The sequence below is a fragment of the Dermacentor silvarum genome, chromosome 4 (assembly GCF_013339745.2).
Source record: "Dermacentor silvarum isolate Dsil-2018 chromosome 4, BIME_Dsil_1.4, whole genome shotgun sequence".
Taxonomy (NCBI): Eukaryota; Metazoa; Arthropoda; class Arachnida; order Ixodida; family Ixodidae; genus Dermacentor; species Dermacentor silvarum.
In genome coordinates, this window is record NC_051157.2 from 34,811,939 (window position 1) to 34,836,845 (window position 24,907).

A 24,907-nucleotide genomic window follows, 5' to 3' on the forward strand; every position below is an offset into this window, starting at 1 on the left:
GATATAAATTCCCAAAGTGTGCGGCACATTGGTGCTCCATTTACGTTTGTGTTTCAATCATTAAACGGTGTTTTGATTTAAAAAGTAAGCGGAGAAACAGTGAACTTTTACTGCAAATCAACGGCACATATCTCTAAACAGGTGCCATACTCAGAATTCTCTCCAAGTATCTCAAGCTCAGCGGCTACAATGAGCAAATTGGAAAATGTGCCGCGAAATAATTAGTTAAAAACTTAATGAAATATTAATTGTTATATTATGCATTTCGATTTCTCGTTTAAGTAACGTCCGCCTCTTCAAGCAATCCAGCGACAAGGACTAGAATCATGCTGTCCGCCACAGAGTCGCAGCCGGAATCATCTGTGCATCAAACAGAATTCCTTAGAAGTTTAGTCATGAAATATCCGAAAATTGGCGTTATCTTGGCGTCGCCTCTGAGCTCGTAGGTACACATAGCTCCCTAAACTCAGACTATGAAAAGTAGGTCAGTAATTGCATTTGTATTCTTCCTGATAAGTGTTGCCCTGAACTGACGCAAATGAGAAATCGTGAAAGGCTCTAAAAATCGAGCGCTTTTCGAAAAACTGTAAAAGTTGGCAGGTATGAATCGATGGCATCACAGCAAGAACATGAGAAAACTCACTGTGGCAAGCGGTATTTATAAAACAAGCAGAGGTCGTAAAACTTGTCAAAAAAGAGGATTCGGGCAGTGATGCCTGCACACAAGCGTATTTCGCATCACTGTCAATTTTAATGCAAACGGAGAACCGCAAGAGAGAAGTCACGTCACTCATGTGTGTTTCTGCACTTGCTGCGGCCACTATATTGGATGAACGAAATATGTTGGCGCAGGGCTGAATCACAATTCTAAGGCAGCTGCATGTAAACTTTTTTCGCCAATGGTGTGCCGTACTCGTCCTCTTTAGAAGGCTTGAAACCTATCTCCATATTTTACGGATGTCCAATAGGTGAAGGCCAAGTGCCCTCTAAATCATGGTCGAAAAAGTTTGCGAACTGAGAACAACCGGTCTCTGAAAACAAAAGAAACGATCATACAATTTCGTCTGCGTTTATTGATTATTGACACTGGTGCCGTGTTGCGAGCTGGCTATGCATGCCTTCTGTGAAAAACGCGTGCGTATGTTCTTGACACCGTAATTGCGCCCTGAGCCGCGTTATACTACAGCGGTCAGCCTCTTGAAGAAACTTCGAATGAGGACTCGATCGCGACTAAACCTACGACGTCGCATGCAGTTTTCAAGTTTGACATAGTATTCTACATCAGTACAGACGACGCTCTGCATTTTTGCGTGGAATATTTTGCAGAAGCAAGCTTTATCATGGGCGCACGCAACGACAGGGGCGTGACAATAAACCACGCCTTTAGTTATCGTGCTTCCATACTGGCACTCGAGTTGTCTTCTTTAGAAGGCTTGAAACCTATAAAGGCCGTGCATGTTAGACACGTCAATGTGACATAACTTTGAGTGTTTCATGACTCTAAGCTTTTGCAGTTAGTTTTGAAGAGACTATAGTTCCGTGCTTTGGGAACTCTTTAACTGAAATTTCTACAGCCATCGGGCATAGCCGGACAGCGGATGGCCCACATAGTGCGCGTGAGTGAAGTCCTTCTTGCAGGCACGCTTCTCCACCAGCAAGCTGTCACGTGCGCTACACCGTCACAGCGTAATCATTACTATATATCACCAATGCAGTGTTTGCAAGTCGACTCCCAAGTTCGAAGGGCGATGCACAGAGTTCCATACGAATATGTCTGTATGCAGTGACAACCTGAGAGATCAGCACAAGCTATTAAACACAAAACCGCACAGCCCGCACTGCGGATGGCCTTTAAGGCTCGGCACTCCAAAACGTTGTTCCCAGAAGACGCCGATATTCAAAGAAAGTTCGTCTCCACCACGACGTCAAATAAATAAGTGAACGTGATTGGCTGGTGCATCTATGCAAGTCCTCTTGAGGTGGGCTACAGCGGTGTATTTGCCATGGCGTTATTAGGCCGTCACCAAGGCTATAGAATGAAGTCCGAGGTTATTAGTACAGGTGCCTCCCCAGTGGCCTGCGGAATTCGAAGGGCGGGATGGCCTCCTGTTTCGCCGGCGTCGTTCGCGTCTCACGGCGGGCCACCAGAAGGGCGAATGGTGCTGACCGAAGCACAGACGCACTGCGGGCCACCGCGGCTACTCTTCTTCGGGGAGCGTTTCCCCAAGTGTGAGAGCGCGATGCGGTCGACCGAGGGTGTCGGAATTCGGGCACCGGTGTCACACGGAGAAACCGGATGGTCGTTTGTTGCCGGCAGTGATGGTGACGTACACCCAGCGCCTCCCGTGAACGTTGCTGTTGCCTTGCTGTGGTCGAGACCGAGCAAAGGGCGCTTTCTTTCGTCGCGTCCGTATGCATAACGACAGCGCTCGCGTTTCTTCGTGGAACGTGAAGCAGACAGCGCAAAATACCTCGACGAAGTCGAGAATGAGTACACCCAGCACTGATACGCCCTACCGCAAGATCAATGCATGGAAACAAGCAGGCAAAAACGATATCACCGCAATGGTGCGGTGTCACGATCCATAGCATTCATAATTGTTTGACGGTTTTCTTTTCTCCTCCATGTATATTGATCGTGCTCTCGAATAAAGTCGTCAATACGCAATAAAGATAACGTGTTAGTCAACTCTGTGCTTGTCTATTCACGACTTGGTCCTGGTATTTTTTTTTTTTCCTTCACGTTCCGCAATGCCGGCCCAACTGAATACGCTTCTGGGCCCCTCTTCGTATTCAACTGGAACGTCAGACGCAGGAAACGACGCACGTTGTTTCGTCGCCAAGAATGCTGGCCAACTCCGCAGGTCGGTCGGGTGGTAGCGACTGGCTAACCAGCGTTGAGAACTCCCGGTCATTGCTGACGTCGAGGAACCTGACGCGTTGGCCCAAGGCCTGACCGTAACTGACACCTGGCCTATACGAAGGACTAGTACGGTGTGCTATCTTTGGGGTAAAAGCCCTCGGTGGCAAAGAGTCCGCACAGTCAGACGGGCATCAGGGCGACGGAGACGACGTTCTCGCCGCGCACGAACAGCTGGTTGACGTGTCTCGACCGCGGAGCCAGGGTCGGGGCGGCGGCGCGACGTCGGGCCCGGCCTGTCCTCGCTGGCCGCTTCTTCTGAGCCACGGGCGTCGACTCTGCCGCGGAGGGTCTCGGGTCGCTCGGTGCTTCAGCCGGCTCCTCTTGGTCTGCATAAATAATAATAATAATAATAATAATAATAATAATAATAATAATAATAATAATAATAATAATAATAATAATAATAACTGCGTGCAGGGCAGGGGTGCTATTCTATACATTGTCAAATTCCGCCATGTTGGCCTCTTGAACCAATCAGTGAGGCGGTAGCACCACTGCGAGCCAATCAGAGCTGACAAGATGACGAAATAACGGGGTAATGTTCGGCCTGTTGGTGTGCCCGTTGTCCGAGTTGGTGTGCACGCACACGGAACGACGAGAGGACAAACAGATGCGCGTTATCATGCTAAATTCTTACTGAAGAAAGCGTGTTTCCTGTATTCCAATTGACCAACTAACTCTGTGCAGCGCGGAGGAGGCTACGGCTCGCGTCAGACAACCAGGAAAGGGAACATTTCGTCCATTATTCGCCGCTAATCTTCCTGTGCGCAACAAAAGACGAATAGGGGGATTACCGGCGACAAATTGACAGCTGTAAACCAGAGCGCGAAAAGACCGGGACAGAGAAGTAACACGTACACACACAGACGGCGCTATGTGTGCAGGCACAGCCGATTCTCGTCCGAGCTTGACTGAACGAGACCGGTATAGCTTTCGCATGCAGTGCACAGAATTGGTGAGACGGAGCTGATACACCTGCTAGCATTTCCCCTTGATTGTATGAGCTCCCGGCACTGAATGTTCGACTATATATATATATATATATATATATATATATATATATATATCGCTATAAATAGCAAGCCTCGTTTCAGTGGCGGGCAAGTTCCCCAGCAGCTTCGTGACCAAACTCAGGACCTGGGCCCTAGGAGAGTCAGCGTTTTAGAAACACTGCCGTACGGAGAACGACCAATGAACGCCTTACCGGACTCCGGCTGCACATCAATCGACTCCAACGGGATGCAGGCGGCCCTGCGGCGCGGACTTCCCCTCCTCGGCCTCACCTCGGACGACGAAGTGTCGCCGCTGGTCGTCGCGCTGAAAACAGACAGCCAGAGCCAGAGGTAAGGGCTCAGGACGCCCAAGTTTCGCTCGCCAGTTGTTCCGTCTGTCATACGGCAACCGGCGTAAGAATTATTTGACGTTACAGTAAACAGCTGTTTATTGCTACGCTATCCGGCTTTTCGAGGAACCTGCCTACGCGCCACTATGCCAGCCACACAAAGCGTACACTTCAACACTGGCATAAACAAAGACAATGCCTCTCGCAGAACCAACGAAGTTAGTGAGTAGCGTATTTTGTCGCGAGCCTTACACTCGTCAAAACAACAACGCTGCCGACAATAAAGCGTGAGACTAAGGGTTCTGTGCTGCACAGGCACTCCAATCAACATACGATTTACGTCAGCCTCCATAAAGGCAGAAGCGCCCTCCCTCCGGCCCCTCCTGCGTGAACTATATCAATACGCATTGGACAACCAATGTAGTCAGTCGTGAAATTGTAAGCTTAAGGGTCTTGTGCTATACAGTATGGACTTTAATCCTTGCTACGCTTCCACTATCTTGAGCAGTCTGACACAAAGGAAAGCAAGGGAAAGAAAAGAGGCAGATTCACAGCGGCGGGGGCACAAGGCAATAACGCTCGTGTCCTTGGAATTAGGTGCGCGTTAAGGAAGCCAACGTGGTCAAAATTCACCCGGAGCCACCCAATGCGGTGTCTCTCATAGCGCACGGTGCACCTTCCGGTCGTTACAATCGATCAAGACGTTGAGCGAATGTCCCAGATGAGAGATGCAAGACCCGGCAACGATGGCTCATTATTGTTCTTAAGAACATGCACAAATAAGCGAACGAGGAACCCACGTCGTAGTAGGGCAGCCAGAAGAAGATTCTTCCACCTCGGGAACCGTGTCTGTGCTGCCCGACGTGGTCGCCCACGCGGGAAGCGGCAGCACGGTAGGTTCGGCAGCGGGGGCGCTCGGATTGGCCTCCTCCTCTTGCTGCGCCAGCTATGACGACACCAGAACGGGTTATCAGACAAGAACAATAGGTGGCCATGAATTCTTTCTTAAAAGGATAGCTCGAAGAAAGACAGAGAACGGGGAAAAGCAGTCGGGACAGGCGCTATAGTCCCGTCTGGTCTCCGCTTTGCCCGCTTGGTCCCTCTATCCCTTTCCCTCAGCGCATAGTAGCAGACCGGATGTGCGCCTGATTAACCTCCCTGCACTTTCTTTCTTCGCCCTCTAGCTATCGACGTTGTGTCTGCACTACTTATTGCAAAAGCTATGCATAAACTATATAATTGGCATCATTTGGTGCTACGACTTCCTCTGTGGTTTGGTATAGGTAGCGCATGAAAAAAAATTGGAGGAAGCTTAAGCTTCGCCTTTAAGAGTGGAACGCGATAGCGTTATCGGGCCCCGTTCGCATCGCATGTTTGTTTCAGTGGGCTTCACCGCAACACAGAACGTGGGAAAGCCAGCTTACAAAGACCAAGCTTACACCGATCCCCTTAAAGTCGGCTTCACTTTTAAACAGAAATGCATTGCTGGGAAGACGTTCTTTCAGGGGCAATATATAAGTCGTCTTATATTAAAACGTGAAGGCCCTAGCACCTTTTTTATTATTTTATTAATTGTTTGCTATTGCTCTGATGCGCGCGCGTGTCCAAAACGCATTAGGCAGGCGAAGTCCCAATTTGACCTGCTGAGGATGCGAGTGCCATCTGGATAGCATTTTCGCAACTAAACTACCCGAGGGCGCCGCTGTAGGTATGGTAGAAATGCTGGAAAGGGGGTTTGTGTTTGAGTTTCCTCGTAACAGAATTATGTTTTCTCTTACATTCAAATTACAATCCGACGCCACTATGTCTGTAGGTTGTGGTACTTTACCATTTTTCTGATGGATTTCACTGTGAGAAATTCAATTTTTGTTCACCAACACCCTGCACCACGTGGAGGGCCTGCGCGGTCGGGGTGGTTCGGGATGATTTTCTCCTTCGCTGACACCTTGCGCCACGCAGAGAGCCTGCGCAGTCGGGGTGGTTGGGGATGAATTTTTCCGCCACGGACGCCGACATCCACGCCGACGCCGGATTTTCTGCGACACGGGGCCCTTAACGCTTTCGCGTTAATAGAGAGGTTTAGATTAGGGGGACGCAAGCGTAAGGGCTCCCTAGCGCTTGGGGGCCCTACGCTTGCGTCCCCCTAATCTAAAACTCCCTAATCTAAAACTCTCTAATAATGGCAAAAGGGGGAGACGGGGACACATGTAGCGCTGCGTAAGTCCCTCTTGTCCTCGTTTTTCGAGCGTATCTGCACCAGGTCATTCGGCACCAACGAGCCCAAACCGTTACGGTTGTCGTCCGTGTTAACAGGCAACGTTTTTCTCTATCTGTGGCGTTTTGTGGCGGAGCATCGCTTGAAAACTGAGGCGAACGCCAACGTGTCCGAAAGAACGCATACTACTGCGCCTCCCGAACGGGGAGTCCCTTCCCAGAAGGAAAATCTCACCTTGGTCGGCAGCGGCGGTGCAGGCGCAGTGGGCGTCGCTGTCGTCGTTGCCTGCGCTTCCGCTGTCCCCGTCGGTAGAGATGGCGCCGGCGGCAGCAGTAGCACCTCGTCGACATCGGCCAGAGCGAGGTTGACGTGCCGGTCGTAGGCGTGCACGAAGCCCGTCAGGATGCTGCGCACACGCGTGTGGCTGCGCGTCCAAACCTGCGCCGAGAAGCGTCGCCCTCTCTTCAACCTCACCAATCGGCGGGTACTGCGATGCCACGTTAACGCTTCTCGGTGGCCATCGGCTATTTCACGCTGAATACGACGGTCCTTGTAAGATCATCGAAGCCGAGTTTCAATGTGCTTAGTTAGTACAGAACTAGGAATAAAGACCACCAGAGCACGCCTAGTACTGATTGTTTCGAAATCTTCTGCCGCGGAATAGATGTCGATGCTTCTGTCAAAGGTTCTGTGACTTACCTTGACGCGTAGTCGGTCGCGCACTGCTCGGTAGAGGATGCTCAGGGGCCCCTTGGTGTGCATGCCTCCCATCATGCTGCGCTCCACCACGCTGGCCATGGTACGCGGACCACGACGAAGGTGGCCGCTGGGTTCTTTGGGCTCCTCCGGCTGCGTATTGCGGCGTCAACACAGTGTGCGACGTCAAAGAAATTAACCTCAACACTCTTATAAAGACGCGCCGAGGAGCGTGACGTCACGAAAATGCGGTGCCGCTGCCGTCACACTTCCCGAAGGCAAATGATAACAGCAATAATAGTAATATTAAATTTCACTGCCGCGAATACTCCCGGAGGGCAAAATTAATAGACAGGCCAAGTTCTCAAATGTTACTTGGAAAAGGTTACGTTTATTCGCGTATTAAAGTTGTCTGTAAAGCTTTTAACGAAAAAGCTCGCTTGGTGCCGCCTTGTTCGAGGTTAGACAGTGGCGACCTGGTTGTACTCGAACAGGTAACAGGCGGACGAGGCGTTTGCACTTGTATGACTATATAGTATACGGAAAAGCGGGTGTCCTCGGCGCAGTGACTTCGAATCATGTGGCTTATGAGAGAACTCGAAATGTATGGTGTCACGGCCGGTTAGCGAACGGCAGAACACGTGGACGACTTCCGTAAGCAGGGATGGTGGCACCGTTCCACACTGCCCGACGCGTTATTCACGATTCTATCATGAGGTCCGCCATGTTGGTTAGCTCAGACAAAATATGCGGAGAAGTGCGCACTTCCGAATGTCGCATATTGTTATACAGCCGAACTTGCACGTGTGGCGGTAACGCCTATACCGTTGGTTTCCTTAACGCGACTGCGCGCAAGAAACGAGCAAATGTTCGCAGGGACATGACGGAAATCCTTAAAACCCTCCAATACCGCATTTTCGTTCTCAGTACCTCGAAAGAGCTCAAATTTCACGCGGGAATCCTTGAAGTTTATTTTCGGCTCGACGATTTTCGACGTTTGTTGGGACATCTGGCCGCAAGTTGGTGCAATCCAAAAATCAAGCAAGTGCGATCTAGTCGGCAGCATTGTGGTGCTTGGTGATCGTTTTCATGCTAAGCGTTTTGCTCCTCCTTCTTGACACAAACAAATGAAAACGCTTGGCTACGCAGTCCTCGGGTTTTGCATTTGCAGCAATTAATGAGAGAGAGGGAAAAAGACCCTAGAATTATGTTTCGACTAGGACGTATTCAATCCGTTAAACTTTTCTATTTTACCTCTTTTGGGTTGCATGCAATAAAGTAAATGCTTGCTCACTGTTAGTTTTTTAAGTAGTCAAACAATGTTGCTTTATTCCTTAAAATGCCTTGTCAGAGCCCTTGAAGTCCTTAAAAAACTTCACCCATACACGCGCGCACACACGCACGCTCTTTTTACTCCAGAACTCGTAGAAAGAACAAATGCTAGCCATCGTGGTGTTGGACACATTTATTAAAATGCGAAGTCGATCGGCCAGTGGAAAACAACACTTAATTACGAACGACAAGGTCTGTGAATCCTCCCTTCTTCTTTTTTTTTTTTCTTTTCTACAAAGACTGTTGCGAACCCAGTGTCTAGTTTTTGAGAAAAAAAAGAAAGAGAGAAAGGAAGGAAGAAAGAAAGAAAGAAAAGAAACAGCACCCAGTGGCTAGGGCACTATTACCCAGTAACTAGAACACTAGAGCCCAGTGTTCTAGTCCTTGAGATAAATATTTGTCAGAAAGGCGCCTTGGACGTCCTAAAAACTGTTTACTTATTTATGTATTTGTAAATTTTGTATAATTTTTTTTCCACGCAAGAACTGCTAAAAACTTCGGGTTGATTTTTTTTTTTTTTTGAATGGTTCGTACATAAGTACTATTTGCCATTGGCCTCTGCGCCAATAATACGTACAAACCACCTATTGGATATAGCATATCTGCTCTTAAGAACAGTTCTAGCGTAAGGGGCTTTTTGTGCATACAGGCGCTTACGTTCACCGTGTCAACAGTTACAAAGTTTTCAAAAACGATGGCGCGTGTACACCCTAATCAAGTGTGAGAACGGTCCGTATAATAGGAGAGCGATGGAGTGACGTCGGCCGCATCGCCGCCACCCACCGGCACCGGGCGACCGGTCGCGGGCGCTCGGTGACACGACCGCCGCAGCGTCTGCGGCGGCAGTGGGGGTCGCTGACCAGCGGCGACCTCGCGAGCTTCTGCGGCCGACGGGACGCCCGACTCGGGCACGGGCGCGCGGTCGACCCGCTGGCGCCTGCGCCGGCCCCACGTATTTACCCACCACCCTCAGATATGTACAATGCCACGTGGCAAAGCACAGTTTGCGTGCCACACGGATTCGCGATCACCCGAGGGTCAGCGGTTATCGGCACCGCACGCCGTGTAAGCTGCGAAAATGATGAGCAAGTTCTAACTGGCCAAATTATGGAAGAAGCAGATCGAATACCGACGTCCCGTTGCAGTCTTTTTGAGGCCCATATATCATTTCTAACCTAATTCTGAGCGTTGAATTGGTGCGGTGACTGAAACTAAACAAGCACACACTGCGAGAGAGAAATAAAAGAGAGAAAGAGAGAGTGAAGCAATGCTGACGAAAATCGTACTGGAATTGATTTTTTTTTTCAATACATCATTGTTAGGGATAGGTTAGTAACACCGCCGTGCCCGTGAACCTCGGGAATTTCAGCAACGCAGATACAGCCATATGCGCGGAGTTCCTTTGAGAGTACTAGCCTAGCACTTTTTTGTTCTGATAGCGGGCGATTGTATAGTCTGTCAAGGACTGCACAAATCAGTTGCCTTGCTACAAGCTTAACTAACTTGCAGCACTGGACCATTTCTATTCACTGTGCCAATCATCTGGATACCCCGTTTGTATTTCCCAGGTCACATTAAGGCGCACGCAGCCAGTCACTAACCTCCAGCCGCGCGCGCGCGCGCGCGCGTGTGTGTGTGTGTGTGTGTGTGTGTGTGTGTGTGTGTGTGTGTGTGTGTGTGTGTGTGTGTGTGTGTGTGTGTGTGTGTGTGTGTGTGTGGAAATTCTTATGTGCTTTCTGAAAGAAACAAATTCTGCTCTCCAAATCGTAGCCGTGTCGGTCCATTAATGCAGAGCGTACAGTGTATCCGTGGTGCCACATTAAATAATGTCTTTTATGCAAATATATCTATTGTTTGATACATCAGGTTCGACCGTACGATAAGCTGTAACTTTATTCACTCTCGTTGGAAAGAGAAGCGCACAGCGGCTATTTCTGCAACCATTGCAGTTCCTCACAAAGTTGATAACATAAAACTGCACCATACTACACATTGACCTGGCTACATCCATCACTAAGTATGCGTTACAGAAAAACGCAAATTGCATAAGACCGGGTGTTTTCAAATTTGTAAGCAAGCTCGCATTAATCACGTTCGTCTCACGCGATGTTACAATGCGCCTTCGAAGCACTGAACACTTTTGCACGAAGCGGATTACGCGGCTTCAGTCAAGACAAAACAGCAGCGATCTCCCGCCAGCGTTCGCACGGTTATCCCATGGTTCACGTAAGCGCGCATTTGCTTCAACAGACGGAGAAAAAAAAAATCCTTCTGGCGAGCAGACGCAAACATTCAACGAAAATAAAGTGATCCGTTTCACAAGACCGCTGTTGCAATAAGCGTGTTTTCAAAACGGCGCGGCCGATTGTTTACCTGAACCTCCTGAACTTCCGGCGCCGTCTCCGCTTCGACCATCGCCTTTTTATCGCGCAGGTATTTGGCAGCAAACTCCTCAAGACTGGAAAGAGGCTGGGCGTCCGGGACAGGCGTGAGCACATCTTCGTCATAGAAAACGACGTAAGGATCACGCAATTCTTTCGTCAATTCTATACCGTCCGCGCCGCGGTCGTCGACTTTGCTGGGCGCCGCCATATTGGCGGACAGAATTCGAGAGAGGCGCAGCTTCGTATTCACATTGCGGAGAGCTTCCGCTTGCTTTTGGCGTCAGTTTCATATTTGAAGCGCGCGGTTTCGGTTTCGTTTGCTCGTGTGCTGCGCTTTCGAGAATGGCGTCGGGGTAGGTAGCCTCATGATAATAATTAGTACAAACGAAAAAACCATTACGAGGTATAAGTCGACCGATATGCAAGGATGACTCATGCACCTGGTCGGAGCCAAAAATTGTTGCAACATTTTTTTTTTTTTTTTTGACATTTGACGCTGTCGGTTGTGGGCACGGTCTAATCGTGCTACTTCTGAGCATGCGGGTGAGGTAAATTTGTTGGGATGCTTCAAGGTGGGATGTCGCCCTATTGGTTCTAGCAACTGAAACTATATATTATTTTACATTGTTATTTCTGCTATTCGAAAAGGAGTAGCTGTCACCATTATAGGGTGACGAAATCTTTTTCTTTTATTTTCATTTCAATAAAAAAAAAAGAAAAGAAAACGGAAAAAGAATCGGGGGAGATGGAGTATGGGAGGGAGACGATCAGCGGCAAACATAAAGCTGCGATCTACACATAATTCTACACATAATTGTCGAGTTTTTCGTCGAATACGACGTGACGTCGTCATACGCCTCTCAATCGTCTTGCGCTCATCGAGAGGCCTGTGTTCGGGCTGTACCGAGTGTTATTAGTTTAAAAACAAAAGCAAAAGCTAAGTAACAGCCAAGCCAAAGAATGCTTACGCATTTGTAGACAATTCTCAGAATTTCTTAATGCACTGCAGGGCGCTTTATCGTAAGCACTGTTAGTAAGATACTAATGCTCGATCATTTGTTTCACTCATTCGGAATCTTATGTGTGTTGTTTGCTTTTTCTTTTTTTCTTTTTGTTCTTTCACTTTCATCACCACAAAGCTGATTAATTGCAGTTAAATCATGGCTAACATATCAATATTCATATAATCATCTTCAGATCACTGTATTGATCACTGATCACTATTCGTCCTTTCAAACATTTCAATGGTTCTTATACTCAATTAGTGAATTAATCAATAAATCAATTCACTGTGCGAATCCTTAGCGTTCATGACGATTTTTGCTGTCCGTCAGCCTGTAGTTATAGGGCTGCAAATCCATTAAACCAAACAGCGATTGATTGATTGATTGATTGATTGATTGATTGATTGATTGTAGAATCACAGCGTTTACGGTGAGTCGTGAATCTTTTCTTCGTCTTCCAATGCTTTCAATGATAAACCGAAACACAACTAAGCAAGACCTCCGTTCATACTCCTAACATACCTGCCTGTATAAATTTTACCAAGCCTATACATCCCAACAAACTTGAATGCACAATCATCCAGAATAATTTCGCGTGTAAATTGCGTATCGTTTATAAAAAATCACCATAATCTAAACAAAGTATTTGTTTATCTGCTGTAATTGCAATTCATCATTCAGTACCCTGGGAAATATGCTTTTGCAGATGCAAGCACTTCTGCTTTAAAAAAATCTGCTTGAGCAGTTCTGATTACAGCCTTCTGTGTACGACGTTTAACGAAGATGGTCACTTTTTTAAAATTTCGCTCACGGTGGTGTAGTGTATTCGATAATAATATCAATCTCACCACGCTCAGAGCTCAATCGCAGCGACCCTGCCGGCCGCCATGGTGACAGCTTTCCCGTGCGCTGCTTTCCCGGTTCGATTTCGGCCGCTGCAGCCGCATTTCGAAGAGGGCGAAATGCAAGAACGCTTGTGTACCTAAATCTAGCTGCACGTTAAAAAAAAACAAAAAAAAAAACAAAAAAAAAAACAGGTGGTTGAAATTAATCGGGAGTCCACCATTATACGGCGTGCCTCACAATCAGATCCTGCTTTTGGCAAGTCAAACCCCAGAATTTAGTGTTTTGGGGAATTCAAGGGGACATTGAGGAGAATGTGCTGATGGGAATTATATTGTGCATTCTTCCAGTGAATCTTACTGGGCATATGAGGGGGGGGGGGGGGGGGGGTAGTCTTCTCAGCCTCACCCCAAGTGCACAATCGTTTTTTAACTTCCTGCCTTTTGATCTCGAGGGCCAACCGGTTTACAACCGAAGCAATTTGGGCCTGTTGGTATATACCATGGTAAAGGGTTTTTAATAGCGCAAGTACGTGAGAAGAATACAAGGCCAAGTGGCTTTGCCATGGTACAAACACAAAACCCTTGTTACCATAGTTGGCATTCGACCACTGTACCTTCAGCCCGCTAAGGGCTGTTACTACCGGCATGCTTTGCGGCAGCGGTGGCGTAGTGTAACTCGTCGTGAAATCTGTCTATTTTCAGCGTATGGTAGCATCATCTGACTTCTCGACGCACCTTTATCATTTCGAGGTTGGCAGGTCGGATAAGCGTTCGCAGCAGGAGAATAGGGGTGATTGAAAATGAGCTAGTTGGCAACACGCATCGACGCGTGCGAGACCCCTGCAAATGCATGTGCTATTTGTGCATTTTTCAACTCCGAATATAGCGCCGTCGCCCAGTTTATCGCTTTGTTAGGGGCACGATAACGCGTCGTCACCTTCAGAACGCTTGTACAGTCGAACGTGTCTGTTATCGCCAGCCTGCGGCTTGGACCTCTCTCCACAGGATCGGAAGCAGAGCAGTTGCAGTGTTATCCAAGCGCTTCTCGTCTTGAGTAGTAAGTCTTCGGCTCTAGCGGAGTGCTCGGAGTTACTGCGTGGAAGCATGCCCGAGCGAAAGGCGTATATAAACCGTCTGGGCGCGCAGAGGATCTCATTACGACGAGCGACCCCTTTCCGTCCCGCCTCGTGCAGTCTTCTCGCTTTCACTATGTAAATAAGCTCTTCCGCTGTATGACGTCACGTTCGCGCTCAAGTTCGCTCTTCTGCCGGACCTCCGCGAGCCCTACTGGCACGCCGCCTGTCCGTCGCTGCGTTCGCTGCCAGGGCCAAGGCCATTTGTAACGACAGTCAGCGGCGAGCCTGTTCTCCTCCAGTCGGAGTAGGGAAGGCAGTAATGCGTTCGAGTCCAATCAGAATAGCTCTCCCGTGACCATCAGCTTGAGCTGACCAGTTCATCAAACATTTCGCGGTCGCTCTGCGGAAGTGTACTTGACGCGGGCAGTGTGGCTAGCCGCGCTGCGGCCGACGCTTTTTCGAGCGGAGTGAGACATGTGGCAGATGGGAGTGTTTGAAAAATGCACGCCGTCCGGAATTGGTTGAAACACGCCCCAGCGGGAGCTCGCTGCGCGGAGCCGGCGCCAAACGGCGATCCCACCCAGCGCGGGCGTAAGGCGAAGCATGCTCGCGCGGCTTCTAGAAGCCAGGAGCGAGAGAGGGAAATGAGCATCGAGAGAAAGATCGCCTTTCTCAAGGACGGCCGCGCGCTGCGTTGCGCGTGCTCAGAACGAGGCTAGCGCGAGAGAAAACGCAATGTCCGGGCGGCTCGCGAGCAAGAGAAACATCGTTTCTCCCCCGCGGCCACTTCCCTGACGCGTTCGACTCCCTCGGTGGACCGCCGATGCGAATGTTACGCGCAAAACGATTGGGGATGAGGAGGGACCGTCGCTCGAAGTTTGCCCCATGACTGCTACCTCGGGGCTTATCGCGAGACCCCGAGCGCCGTCCGGCACCGAGGGTCGCGGACGTTTCGCGAGGTCCCAGCCACGGTTTGGGGGTCGGGCCTCCTAATTGGAGAGCCGCAGTGTCGGCCATCAGGCCCGCTTAAAAAGGAAGCGAGTAGACGACGGCGGGACCTCGACGCCGGCGATCGCGTCGTCTGCTGCCGCTGCGCCCGTTGGCGGCCTCGAGGAGCGACGACGGCGCGGAGAGGGAAGCCGCGAGCGCGAAAGCGAAGGGGCGCGAGGGTGGGGAGGTCTGTGGGGGGAGTCCGTTGCCGGAAGTGCTCGCGGGTGACGTCAAGATCGCCACCGAGTGCTCCGCGACTTCCGGGTTTCCCCGCGCCGCCGGCTCCTCCAGCGCCGCGTGCGCGTGTGGGTTTTTGAAGGCCGGCGGTGGATGCATGTGCTTTCGCCTGGCGGCGGCCGCTCTCTTGCCGTGTGCGAGCATCAGCTGCGTCGCGTGTCGCCAACTGCCGCGGTGCTCTGCCAGCTTCATCACCGTCGAGAGCGTCGGGGAGGGGAGGACCCCCTCCGGACTACGGGAGAAGCCATGTGCTCGCCGGGGCTCGGATTATTACGCGACCGGCGCTACGGACACTGAAACAGCTCTGGCTGGTTTCCCGGCCTCTCGCGGCGAGGGACATATGATGCGAGGTATGTAGAGCGGCCCGTCAGGCTGAGCTGGGCGCCCCTCTGCGCTCGCAAAGTCACACGGCCAAGGTCGCTTGGTGATTGTAGTCTGGGGACGCGCGAGCGCGTGCAGTTGTCGCTTGCGGCAACGCCGGCGCTCACGAGCACTGCGCGAAACCACGTGTTGCGCAACCGGCCCCGCCGCGCTTCCCTCAACAAGTTGTGCCGCGCACGCCCGCATCTCGAGAGCCCGCTCTTTCCGCTCGTCGCGAATCGCCATGGTATGATTTCGTTTCTTTCCTTTACACGTGTATGTATAGCCTGTATAATGCTTACAGTAGTACACTGTACTTCATCGAAGCAGGAGAAAAGGAGAGGAGAGCAGTGACGTTACTGTGTGTGTATACGGCGTGCGCAGCGGACGCGAGCTGTCGATTGATCCGCCGGAGCAGCACTTTTTTTCCATGCAATAACACGCGGGGCGTTACCACATTTCTCAGACGTTGGAGTGGTGGCGGGACATAAGTAGCAGACGTGACATCCCGCCTTCTGATTGCCTGGACTGCTTGCGCGATGTGTGTTGCGTATAGTTCACGGTGTTACATGCGCTGTCACACCGGCGAATGGCACTTTCCGCTCAGCATCGCGCCTTGCAGCAAGTGGCGGCGTACACCACTGTAGTCGTAATTACGAGTATTGAGATAAGAGCAGGCTGCTTTTTGGGTATCCACGCTTTCGTTTTACACGGGGGCGTGCGTGAACACGACATGGAAGCTAAACATGAGGGCAGAATCGACAGGTCTGACTGCGTTTCCATTCATTGGGGAGCTGGACGTTTGCCATCAGTCAAAAGTGGGCTTATCTCGGCCGAGAAACAATTGACTGCTTCGTTCTGCCTCATGGGGCTTAAATGACGCGCTGAAAATAGCAGATATCATCATAAATTGTATACCAACGTGTGTAAGGCTGTGCTATATCCGTTCCAAGCGGTCGGGTATAACCTTCCCGTTTGAGCAAGGATCCGACTTGGACCTTTTTTTCTTCGGGGTGGAAAATGTTGGAATGCTCGGATGTGGCAGCACGAAACAAGCCGATCGTTGTTGGAGACAATGTCCAGATCGTGTATTATGCAAATGGGGAATGCTCCGCGTTTCGCAATGTTCGCCGAGCGTTGCAAGACAGGCCGCGCGACTCTTTGTGCTGTCGAACAGCCCGCCTCCGCGCTTTTTTGCCTCCGGCTTTCGTCGCGCTTGCGATACCGTTTCACCACTTAACGGTCTTCCGCGCATTCACGAAGGGCTTCGCGTTGATTCAAAAGAGAGTATATAAAAGAAAAGAAGACTGAACATAACCAATCTGAATCGCTAGCTACCCGCTGTTTTCGCCGGCAGGTGCCGCCTCGGAGAGAGGTGCGTGCCGTTATTGATTTCGGGTCCCCCCTCCCCCCCCTCGCTAATCCCGCGTTTAGTATGGTTTGACGTGCGCTCGAGTCTCACGGGCGACGAGCTGCGCCCATGTTACCGGTGTATATAATATATACACTATATGCGCGCGCTCGCATGGCAGCGGCACATAGCGGCTTCCCTGTTTCGCGGAAATGCAGCCGTGTCGGAATGAGCGTGGCCGTGCCGCTTTCTTGGCCGCTGTCCAGCCGCGGGGTAAAATAACGCACTGGGGCGGCCGCGTCGTTCAGCGGACAGGGCGAGAGCGCCTCGCACCCGAGCGAGAGCAGGTTTTTCTTTTTATTTTTTTTTCCCCCCAGCTCTTGGAGACGCGCGGCTCGGGCCTAACCAGCAGCGCTCGCGGGGGCGTCCCCTGGTAGCGCCCACGTGGCCCGCGCGTTCTCTCGTCGCGCCGCCGACAGGCCTAGCAGCGGCGCAGTTTGCCCTCTGTTTTGATGCACCAGAGCCCGCGGTTGTCATCGTTCCTCCGCTAACAGCGTATATGCCTGTAGATGCGCCCCAGCGTAGAACTGAGGTGCCGGATCTCTGGCCAGGTACAGAGGTCCGCGTGCTAGGATGCTCTGCGACGAGCGTCCTAGCACGCGGTCGCGTTTGGGACACCTTCTGGTTCGACCGTGAGCGCCGAGACCGCGAATTGAACACACTGGGCATCCGGCTCAGAGTGTAACGCTTTCTGTAGCATGAAACGCTTATTTCAATTCGGTTGGTGCACACACACACACCGTGTATATATATGTCGCGTGACGCGCACCTTTTAGTGCGAAGGCTGACGGTTTCGTTCTCACTGTCTGCGACTGCGAGCGAAATGCCAAGTAGCGCTTGCTTGCAATGGCGTTGCGCAGGGGCGGAGGTTGGTCAATCCGACATAAACATTCGCCCGCCATTATTTATAAATACTCAGGGCCCGTATTCACAAAAACGTTCTTAACGCTAGAGCTGTTCGTAAGAGCACGAGCCAGCCATTCATGATGTTAGACCCATGGTATTACCGAAGACGGCCGGCCAATTGGCAAACAGCGCGTACGAAGGACCGGCTTTGTGAATTAGGTTCCAGGCCCCGTATTCGAATTCGCAAAGAGCACTTGAGCTAGAATTGCCCGCAACAGCATTTTCCAGCTAATCCTGGTGCAGCGGTGCTGGACATGTCAGCATGGGAGGACAGCCAATGGCAAAGAGCACTTACGACTGAAAAGCTTTGTGAAATCGGTCCCATGCATGTTAGCGGGAAAGCGACGTCGCGTGTATGAATGCGCTATTTGCAAGCTCGGTATGGACGAACTGGGAATGTATCCACAAAGCAGTTCGTAAGCTATAGGATGGTTCGCAAGAACAAGTGCGAGCCAATCGTGACAGTGAATATATGATTAGAGAAGGCGAATGGCCAGTGACAGCTCTCGAGCGAAATCTTTTGCGAATTCGGCCCGTGACCTGCACTCTGTGTCACTGAATCCGTGCAGTGCAGCCAAATATAGGGCCTTATGTCCGCTACAATCAATCACTCAATCAATCGGTCAATCTTTGTTTCACAATTGACAATGTATGAGGGTGAGGAAGAAGCCGCAAAGAGTCGGACTTTCCGTTCCTACGTTGTAATATAGTATTGCGCGGCGCAAAACTGTCACAATGCATAGCAACGGAAGTGTTTTAGCGACGCTAAACCATTCATAATTTTTCCTGCCGAGCAAGCCCTTCTCCTTGTTATCGTTCCTCATTGGCTGACGTCGCGATCATCAGCTTTCATTGCACTTTGTGCTCGGATCCGATGAAACACATGCACACGTGCTGTATGGGTCAGTTGCGTCACCTTCTCGCCTTTGCCAGTGGTGTGCAGAGCCACGTGCGGATGCGTTTTGCCTGCACGTCGAGCGAGACCTTCTGTCCGTTTGCGGGTGCAAGTCGGCCGGCTCCACTAGCATGCAATGACAAGCCACTCACGGTCAAAGCGATCTCATTGCACACGCGGCGCTTCGCCGAAGACGTGTTCGTTTATTACGCCGCCAACAGAGCGGCGGTTTCTCGCTGGCGCGCTCGCGTGCTGCCTGTAGTGCCGCTTGCCTGCGCGGCGCGTGCCTCTGCGTTGTCGCATGCAGGCACGTGGTGTTCCATGACACGTTGCGCGTCGCAAGAGTGTCACATGTCATATGTCCGATGTCAGAAGGCTGCAGACCATATCGCAAGCTTTGTGCAAAAAGCCAGGCATCGCACTATATGTACATATATATTTAGGTGCTTCTTCATCAAAGGGAAAACAGGTGTACTCGTATGTGTGTGAAGTGTGGTAAGCCGTTCGCGTGGTAGAGGTAGAGAGGGGATGGGAGAGCTACAAGAGCGTGTGTGTGTGTATGTACGTATGTATGTATGTACGTACGTATGTATGTACGTATGTATGTGTGTGTGTATGTATGTATGTGTGTATGTGTGTGTATGTATGTGTATGTATGTATGTGTGTATGTATTGTATGTATGTGTATGTATGTATGTATGTATGTATGTATGTATGTATCTATGTATGTATGTATGTATGTATGTGTGCATGCATGCATGATGCATGTATAGTGCAACTGACGGTGAACTGACGAAGTGCGACTGAGCGTGCGTCGAGTGAGCTCCGGAACACTTTGCGATGTGGGAAATGTGGTTTAAATTTTCAGGCAAGCGGTGATGCTCTTGGAAGTTGGAGTGTCGGAAATGGAAATGGCGAGTGCGGGCAGCTGCATATCTCGCGTGATATTGGGCTCTATAAAATCGGTGTGGCTGTGACGATGCTTTTTGTTGCATGCGTCATGTGTGCGCGCCAGAGAGCGGGAAAGGGAAGGCGGAGGTGCCGACCTCAAAAAGTACAGAACTGCCTTCAGCGTACGTTGTGTTCCGACGAGCGGTGAGGTCTGGGCTCGGGTGCCTTCTGAATGGACGGTTGCCGAGACCAGCCAGTCGTCCCAATGCTCCAGAAGGCCTATCAGGTGGCGAAATTAATCGATAGGGAATAGATGGATTGCGGATGAAGGAGAAAGGGGAGTGGGAGGGGGGCAATATTCGCCGGTATAGGTATACGGCGTGCACGCATGCTTCATATAAATGCCTCCTAAAAACTCGTTGGACATCTAGTTGTCTCGGGCGACTATCTGCTTTCCTGAAATACCAAGCGCTCGCGCAGCGAGGTGAGGAAGGCGCCAGTGGAGATAAGGGTCATTAAAATTTTGGCGGCTGTTCTGACATCCAGACACCTTCCACAATTCCTGGTCGTGCCGCTGACGAAAAATGAGTCCAACACATGCTGACGTGCGAACTGGCGGCGTTCCAACGGTGCGGAGAAGCTTGCTTGAGGAAAATCGCATGTCTGCTGTCGCATATCGCGCGCAGGGCAAGTTCATTATATATAGACGATCTAAAGATATCTATACGAAAGAAAGAAAGGAAGGAAGGATGCCTTTGTTAGAGAGTTGAAAGTGTGCAAGATCCGTCCCCCCAATTATGTCTATGAGCTTGGGAGCTCCTATATCTAAATGCACGAGAACGGCGAGATCGTTTTTCTCGGCAACCACAGCACCAATTTTGATAAGGTTTCTTCTTGCATTGAAAATGTAAAGTTATAACCTAGTAACTCCGGGAAGTGAATGTTTAATTTATGCAATGTATATTTTAGATACATTCTTGAAAATTGCAATATTTCGAAAAACCTTACGTGTCAAGTTTACAACTGTGTAAGTCAGCAAAAAAAAAAAAAAAGACGTTATTACAATTACGTCAACTGCACTTACCTGCTAATACATCTAAAGCGGACAAAATTTATATATTATACACCGCTCTGAGATATACGACTAATTTGTGAATAGGTATTTTGCAAAACGCTTGCAAACATTGTGACAACTTCGTGTCAGCTGTAAATTCATATATCTTATCTGTCTGTTTGAGATGATCTAACAGATGTAGTTTACAGGACTGCGATATCGGCTTTTTACGCAAAGTTTCGGATATTATGAACTTCGTGTTTTTATTATTACTAGTACTATTATTTAGCTTAGCAAATTTTGACAATCTTTTGTAAAAGCTTTGAGGTATTAAATCGAAACTCTGCTTCTTAGAGTTGTTAGAGCGTAACCTTATATCTCAAATGCAACACATTTCATTCAAATCGGTCCGGCGGTTGTGTCTTAAAAGCATTTCTGCGTTTTACATGTATTTGAATAGTCGCCATTGAAGTTCTCCCCGAACTAAAGCTTCCTCTTAACTCTCGGCCTCGGGAGAATTTGATGTTGGCTTGTTGATACGTAGCCATTAAAACGTGTCCCCTTCCTTGTCGTCCCGTTCGCATGCGCTTTTTTTTTTTTTTTTCGTTCTATATCTCAACTATTATGCAAGACTTTGGCATATTGCGCCTATGCGAAGTTCTCATAAATTCTACGTGGATCATATGTGCGTTTTATGCTTGTGTTTGCCCTGGCGGGGTCTCAAGTACAAATGGGGAGTGACATGTTAACACATACCTACTGCAGAAGCCGTACGCACGAAACGGTTGGTTTACGTATCGTGTGATAACCCAAGATGTCGACTTTAAGTTATCCAATATGACTGCTCTTTTTACGGAATACAAAGACAAGATCTGCAAAAATTTGGCAGCCTTTTAGTTTGAAAGCTTGAGTGTATACTCAAACTCCTTAATGACAGTGCACATTTTAATTACCTAGCTGTAATATGCAGCCTCACCTATCCCGATTTCACCTAGAAAGACCAGCGGGTGCCAGAGACTTGCGAAATCTCTGGCGCGCTTTCCAAGTCTTCCCAAGTCTCGTACATAGCTCTTTCACTGCACCTATCTATCCAGAGAATCCGTGGCGAAGAACAGTTTCTTTCTTCCTGTCTTTCTTTCTTTCTTTCTTTCTTTCTTTCTTTCTTTCTTTCTTCTCTTTCTTTCTTTCTTTCTTTCTTTCTTTCTACGGCGGAGGCGGACCTGTAGTCTTGCAGACGCAGACGATACGATACGAGTGGGTATTGAGAGACCTTCACTACATCATCGAAGTGCGCGCCTTGGCCGAGTGCCAGGAAGCGCTGTTACTGAGTACTTATCCATATACTGTCGAAATTGCCGAGGAGTTTCAGCCGACTCCCAGATTATTTCAAATCCCATTGCGCTTCGCGGACGGGGAGTGCTAATTGCTACCCCCGTGGCCTTCTATTTTCGGTCCAGACGAAACGCCATCGGAGCAGGCCTTAGTGACTCGGCATCGATTTAATTTCCTCAATGCTGTATGGCGCGATGGCGGCCTTAGCAGGCGGGAAACTTTCTCTGATGCACCTGTCGAAGCACAGTCTTATGCGTTGCAAGCGTGTTTCTGTACTCGCTATAAGATAGGAATTCCAGCAGAATAACTATGTGCACCCTTTGTCATAATCACCTGGGCCGCACTCCGCCTCATCACGCAGGACCCATGGCTGCAGAACGTGTGGTGAGGCGTGCGACAACTGTGTAAAGTATGCGAGAAGAAAGAGGGTTGCTACGCGCTTTGGATGCATTACAGGATGCATGTGGTGACGCGTACGGCGACCCCGGTATACAAAAGATGTGCTGTGGCGACCATTGTGGAATTTGACAGTGCCTTTTTTAATCCGAACCAATATTCATGAAGCAATTATCGCGCTAGGTGACTTGATAAACACAAATATCATTCAATGGGGACAGCGAACCGAAGGCAACCGGCCAATGACGAACAGCTTCGTATACGAACGGAAGGCTCTGTGAATACGGCGTCTGATTTTTTCACCAATGCCGTTGTCCTTCCTAAACGTGCACCAAGAACCACGCAGTATCGTGAAGCGCCTGAACATCACTGGCGTGGCGTATTCCCCTCGCGCTTTCAGCGTGCCCATGAAGCCACGGGCACGGCAGAAAAATTTCACAAAAAAAGACGACAATGGAAACAGTGTCACAGGAGGCCACCATATGCGAAGGCTGACATGTGCTCCCTGCTGTTTTTTCGCCATGGTCGCTTACTGTTGATCTTGCGGTGCGCCATAAGCGCGCCGTGATCACGTTAGCCGCGTGATCGGTACGTGGCCCTTTCCGCCGCGAAGATGAAATAGAGAGCGTGGGTCTGGGTAGGAAATGGGAGAAACGCGCTCTCCTCATCGTTGCCATGGTAACGCTCTCGGCTGGCGTGAACACAGCTGGAAGAGCGTGCTATGTACATACATACATACGTACATACATACGTACATACATACATACATACATACATACATACATACATACATACATACATACATACATACATACATACATACATACATACATACATACATACATACATACATACATACATACATACATACATACATACATACATACATACATACATACATACATACATACATACATACTGGCAGGGTAACATGATGAAACAACCGGTTTGATCGCGTCACATGTTTACATGCAGGATTCGAATATTGGTACCTGAGTCGTTCATCGTGGCAATGATGGGCCATAAGGATTATTTCCACTTGTTGCAAGTGGATTTGCGTGGGATTTTTGCTTTCACCTAGTCGGATCTAAAAATGTCCCGTCGCCTGCCGCATTCCTTTATTTTCGCTTTATTTTATTTGTTAATTTTTTTACAGGAGGTGAGGTGTGGAGGGGCTTGGCGTTCTAGATTTTCTAAACAAGACAGGCGTTCATTTTACGTTTATTTTCGCATCATCAGCCCTTCACATTTCGCATATAGTCAGCTATCCAGGTGACCTTGACTACATCCGAAAGTATTGCCGAATTAAAGCACGACGAGGAATCTAAAGGCCATCAACATCACTATCAACATCGTTGCTTAGAGCAAGGTAGCGTTAATTGTAATGAACCAAGACTGTTATATGTAAACAGCTCTTTTTTTTTCGGTGTTTCTAACAAATTGATCCATCTCCAAAAACCGCGCCCGGAAACAATCCTTCCCAGTCTTCAATCTTCATTCTTCTGGAAAGATTGCGCCTATGCACGTATAGTATGATGGTTCGTACGCGGACGTTTTTTTTTTTTTTTTTTTTTTTGTATTTATCCCTTGCAGAGTGCAGTTGTAACTGTCAGTTGTTAGTTCAGCGCTTGTCCCGTGTCCCACCTTTCTCTGTGTCGCTGCCCCCTTTGCGCTGCTTTCATAATAAACCAACTTGCCCAACTCCCTGTTGAAATCGAAACAATGTACAATACATATTTCTAATGCAAATTAGCCGGATTTTTTAAACATAAACTATGGATTAAATATTCTGCACCTGGTAATTTCGGATTATTTTTACGCGGGATGTGCCGCTCACTTTTTTTTTTTCTTTTTTCTGAGAAGGTGATCCGCTTTGATGAAGTAAGGGGGGTGGGGGGGTGGGGGTATTCATCAAAGGTTGAATTCACAAAGCTTTTCGTACGGAAGGTTTGTTTGCTCCCCACTAGCTAGCCGCCTTCGCTAACTTGTCGAATATTGGACAAGTTAGCGGTCGGCTCCTACTCTTACGAACAGTTCTAGCGTAAGAACGTTTAATTCGATAGCATTATACGGACGGATCATTCAAGGGCGCTCGGCGTTGTTGGATTAGCATCGAACACAGCTGGAAGACAGAGAGAGGCGCGGGGAGGCGAATGGAATGGGAAAACTTTATTGAGGTCCTTCGGAACGTGCACCAGCACGTAGCGGGCCACTCCCACGTTGGGACAGAATGGCCTAGCCTCTCCGCAACGTCACGAGCGAAGAGGGAGAAAAATGAATCAAGGGTTGAGGCGAGTGCAGGCGCGACTACGTCAGCGTCAGACGCACGCACGCACGCACGCACGCACGCACGCACGCACGCACGCACGCACGCCACCAAGCTCTTATTATTTTGCCTAATGCCCTACCTTTATTTTTAAGAAAACACACAACTGCAAAGAATTCCAAGCATCAAACTTTTTGAACCATTACTGGGAACTCTATTTCTGTACGTTTCCGTTGTTTGTTGCCTCCCTACTTTTCTGCCACCAAACCTCCAACCGCCTCTTACGGACATGCGGACCGCCTCTTACGGACAACCGCCTCTTATGGACAATCTCTTTAGCGGACATGTTTAC

General features: G+C 49.4%; 2 protein-coding genes across 4 annotated transcripts in view; one reads left to right on the forward strand and one right to left on the reverse strand.

Moving 5' to 3' along the window:
• The window catches only part of LOC119449767 (ecdysone-induced protein 74EF), a 201,584-nt gene that overhangs the window by 11,802 nt on the left and 164,875 nt on the right, over window positions 1-24,907 (forward strand). For 2 of the 3 annotated variants that reach the window (XM_037713023.2, XM_037713026.2), the window contains exon 1: window positions 15,102-15,394. The exons of the other annotated variant lie outside the window; for it this stretch is intronic. The gene's annotated coding sequence lies outside the window, so the exon portion shown is untranslated. Of the gene's footprint in view, window positions 1-15,101; window positions 15,395-24,907 lie in introns of those variants that run through there. 3 annotated transcript variants of the gene reach the window in all.
• LOC119449766 (U7 snRNA-associated Sm-like protein LSm11) lies at window positions 1,058-11,100 on the reverse strand. Its single transcript, XM_037713022.2, has 6 exons — window positions 10,882-11,100; window positions 7,180-7,329; window positions 6,715-6,918; window positions 5,066-5,211; window positions 4,128-4,240; window positions 1,058-3,249 (listed from the first exon to the last, which is right to left on the reverse strand). The coding sequence occupies exons 1-6, from the start codon at window positions 11,098-11,100 to the stop codon at window positions 3,044-3,046; spliced, it is 1,038 nt and encodes a 345-aa protein (XP_037568950.1). The 3' UTR covers window positions 1,058-3,043.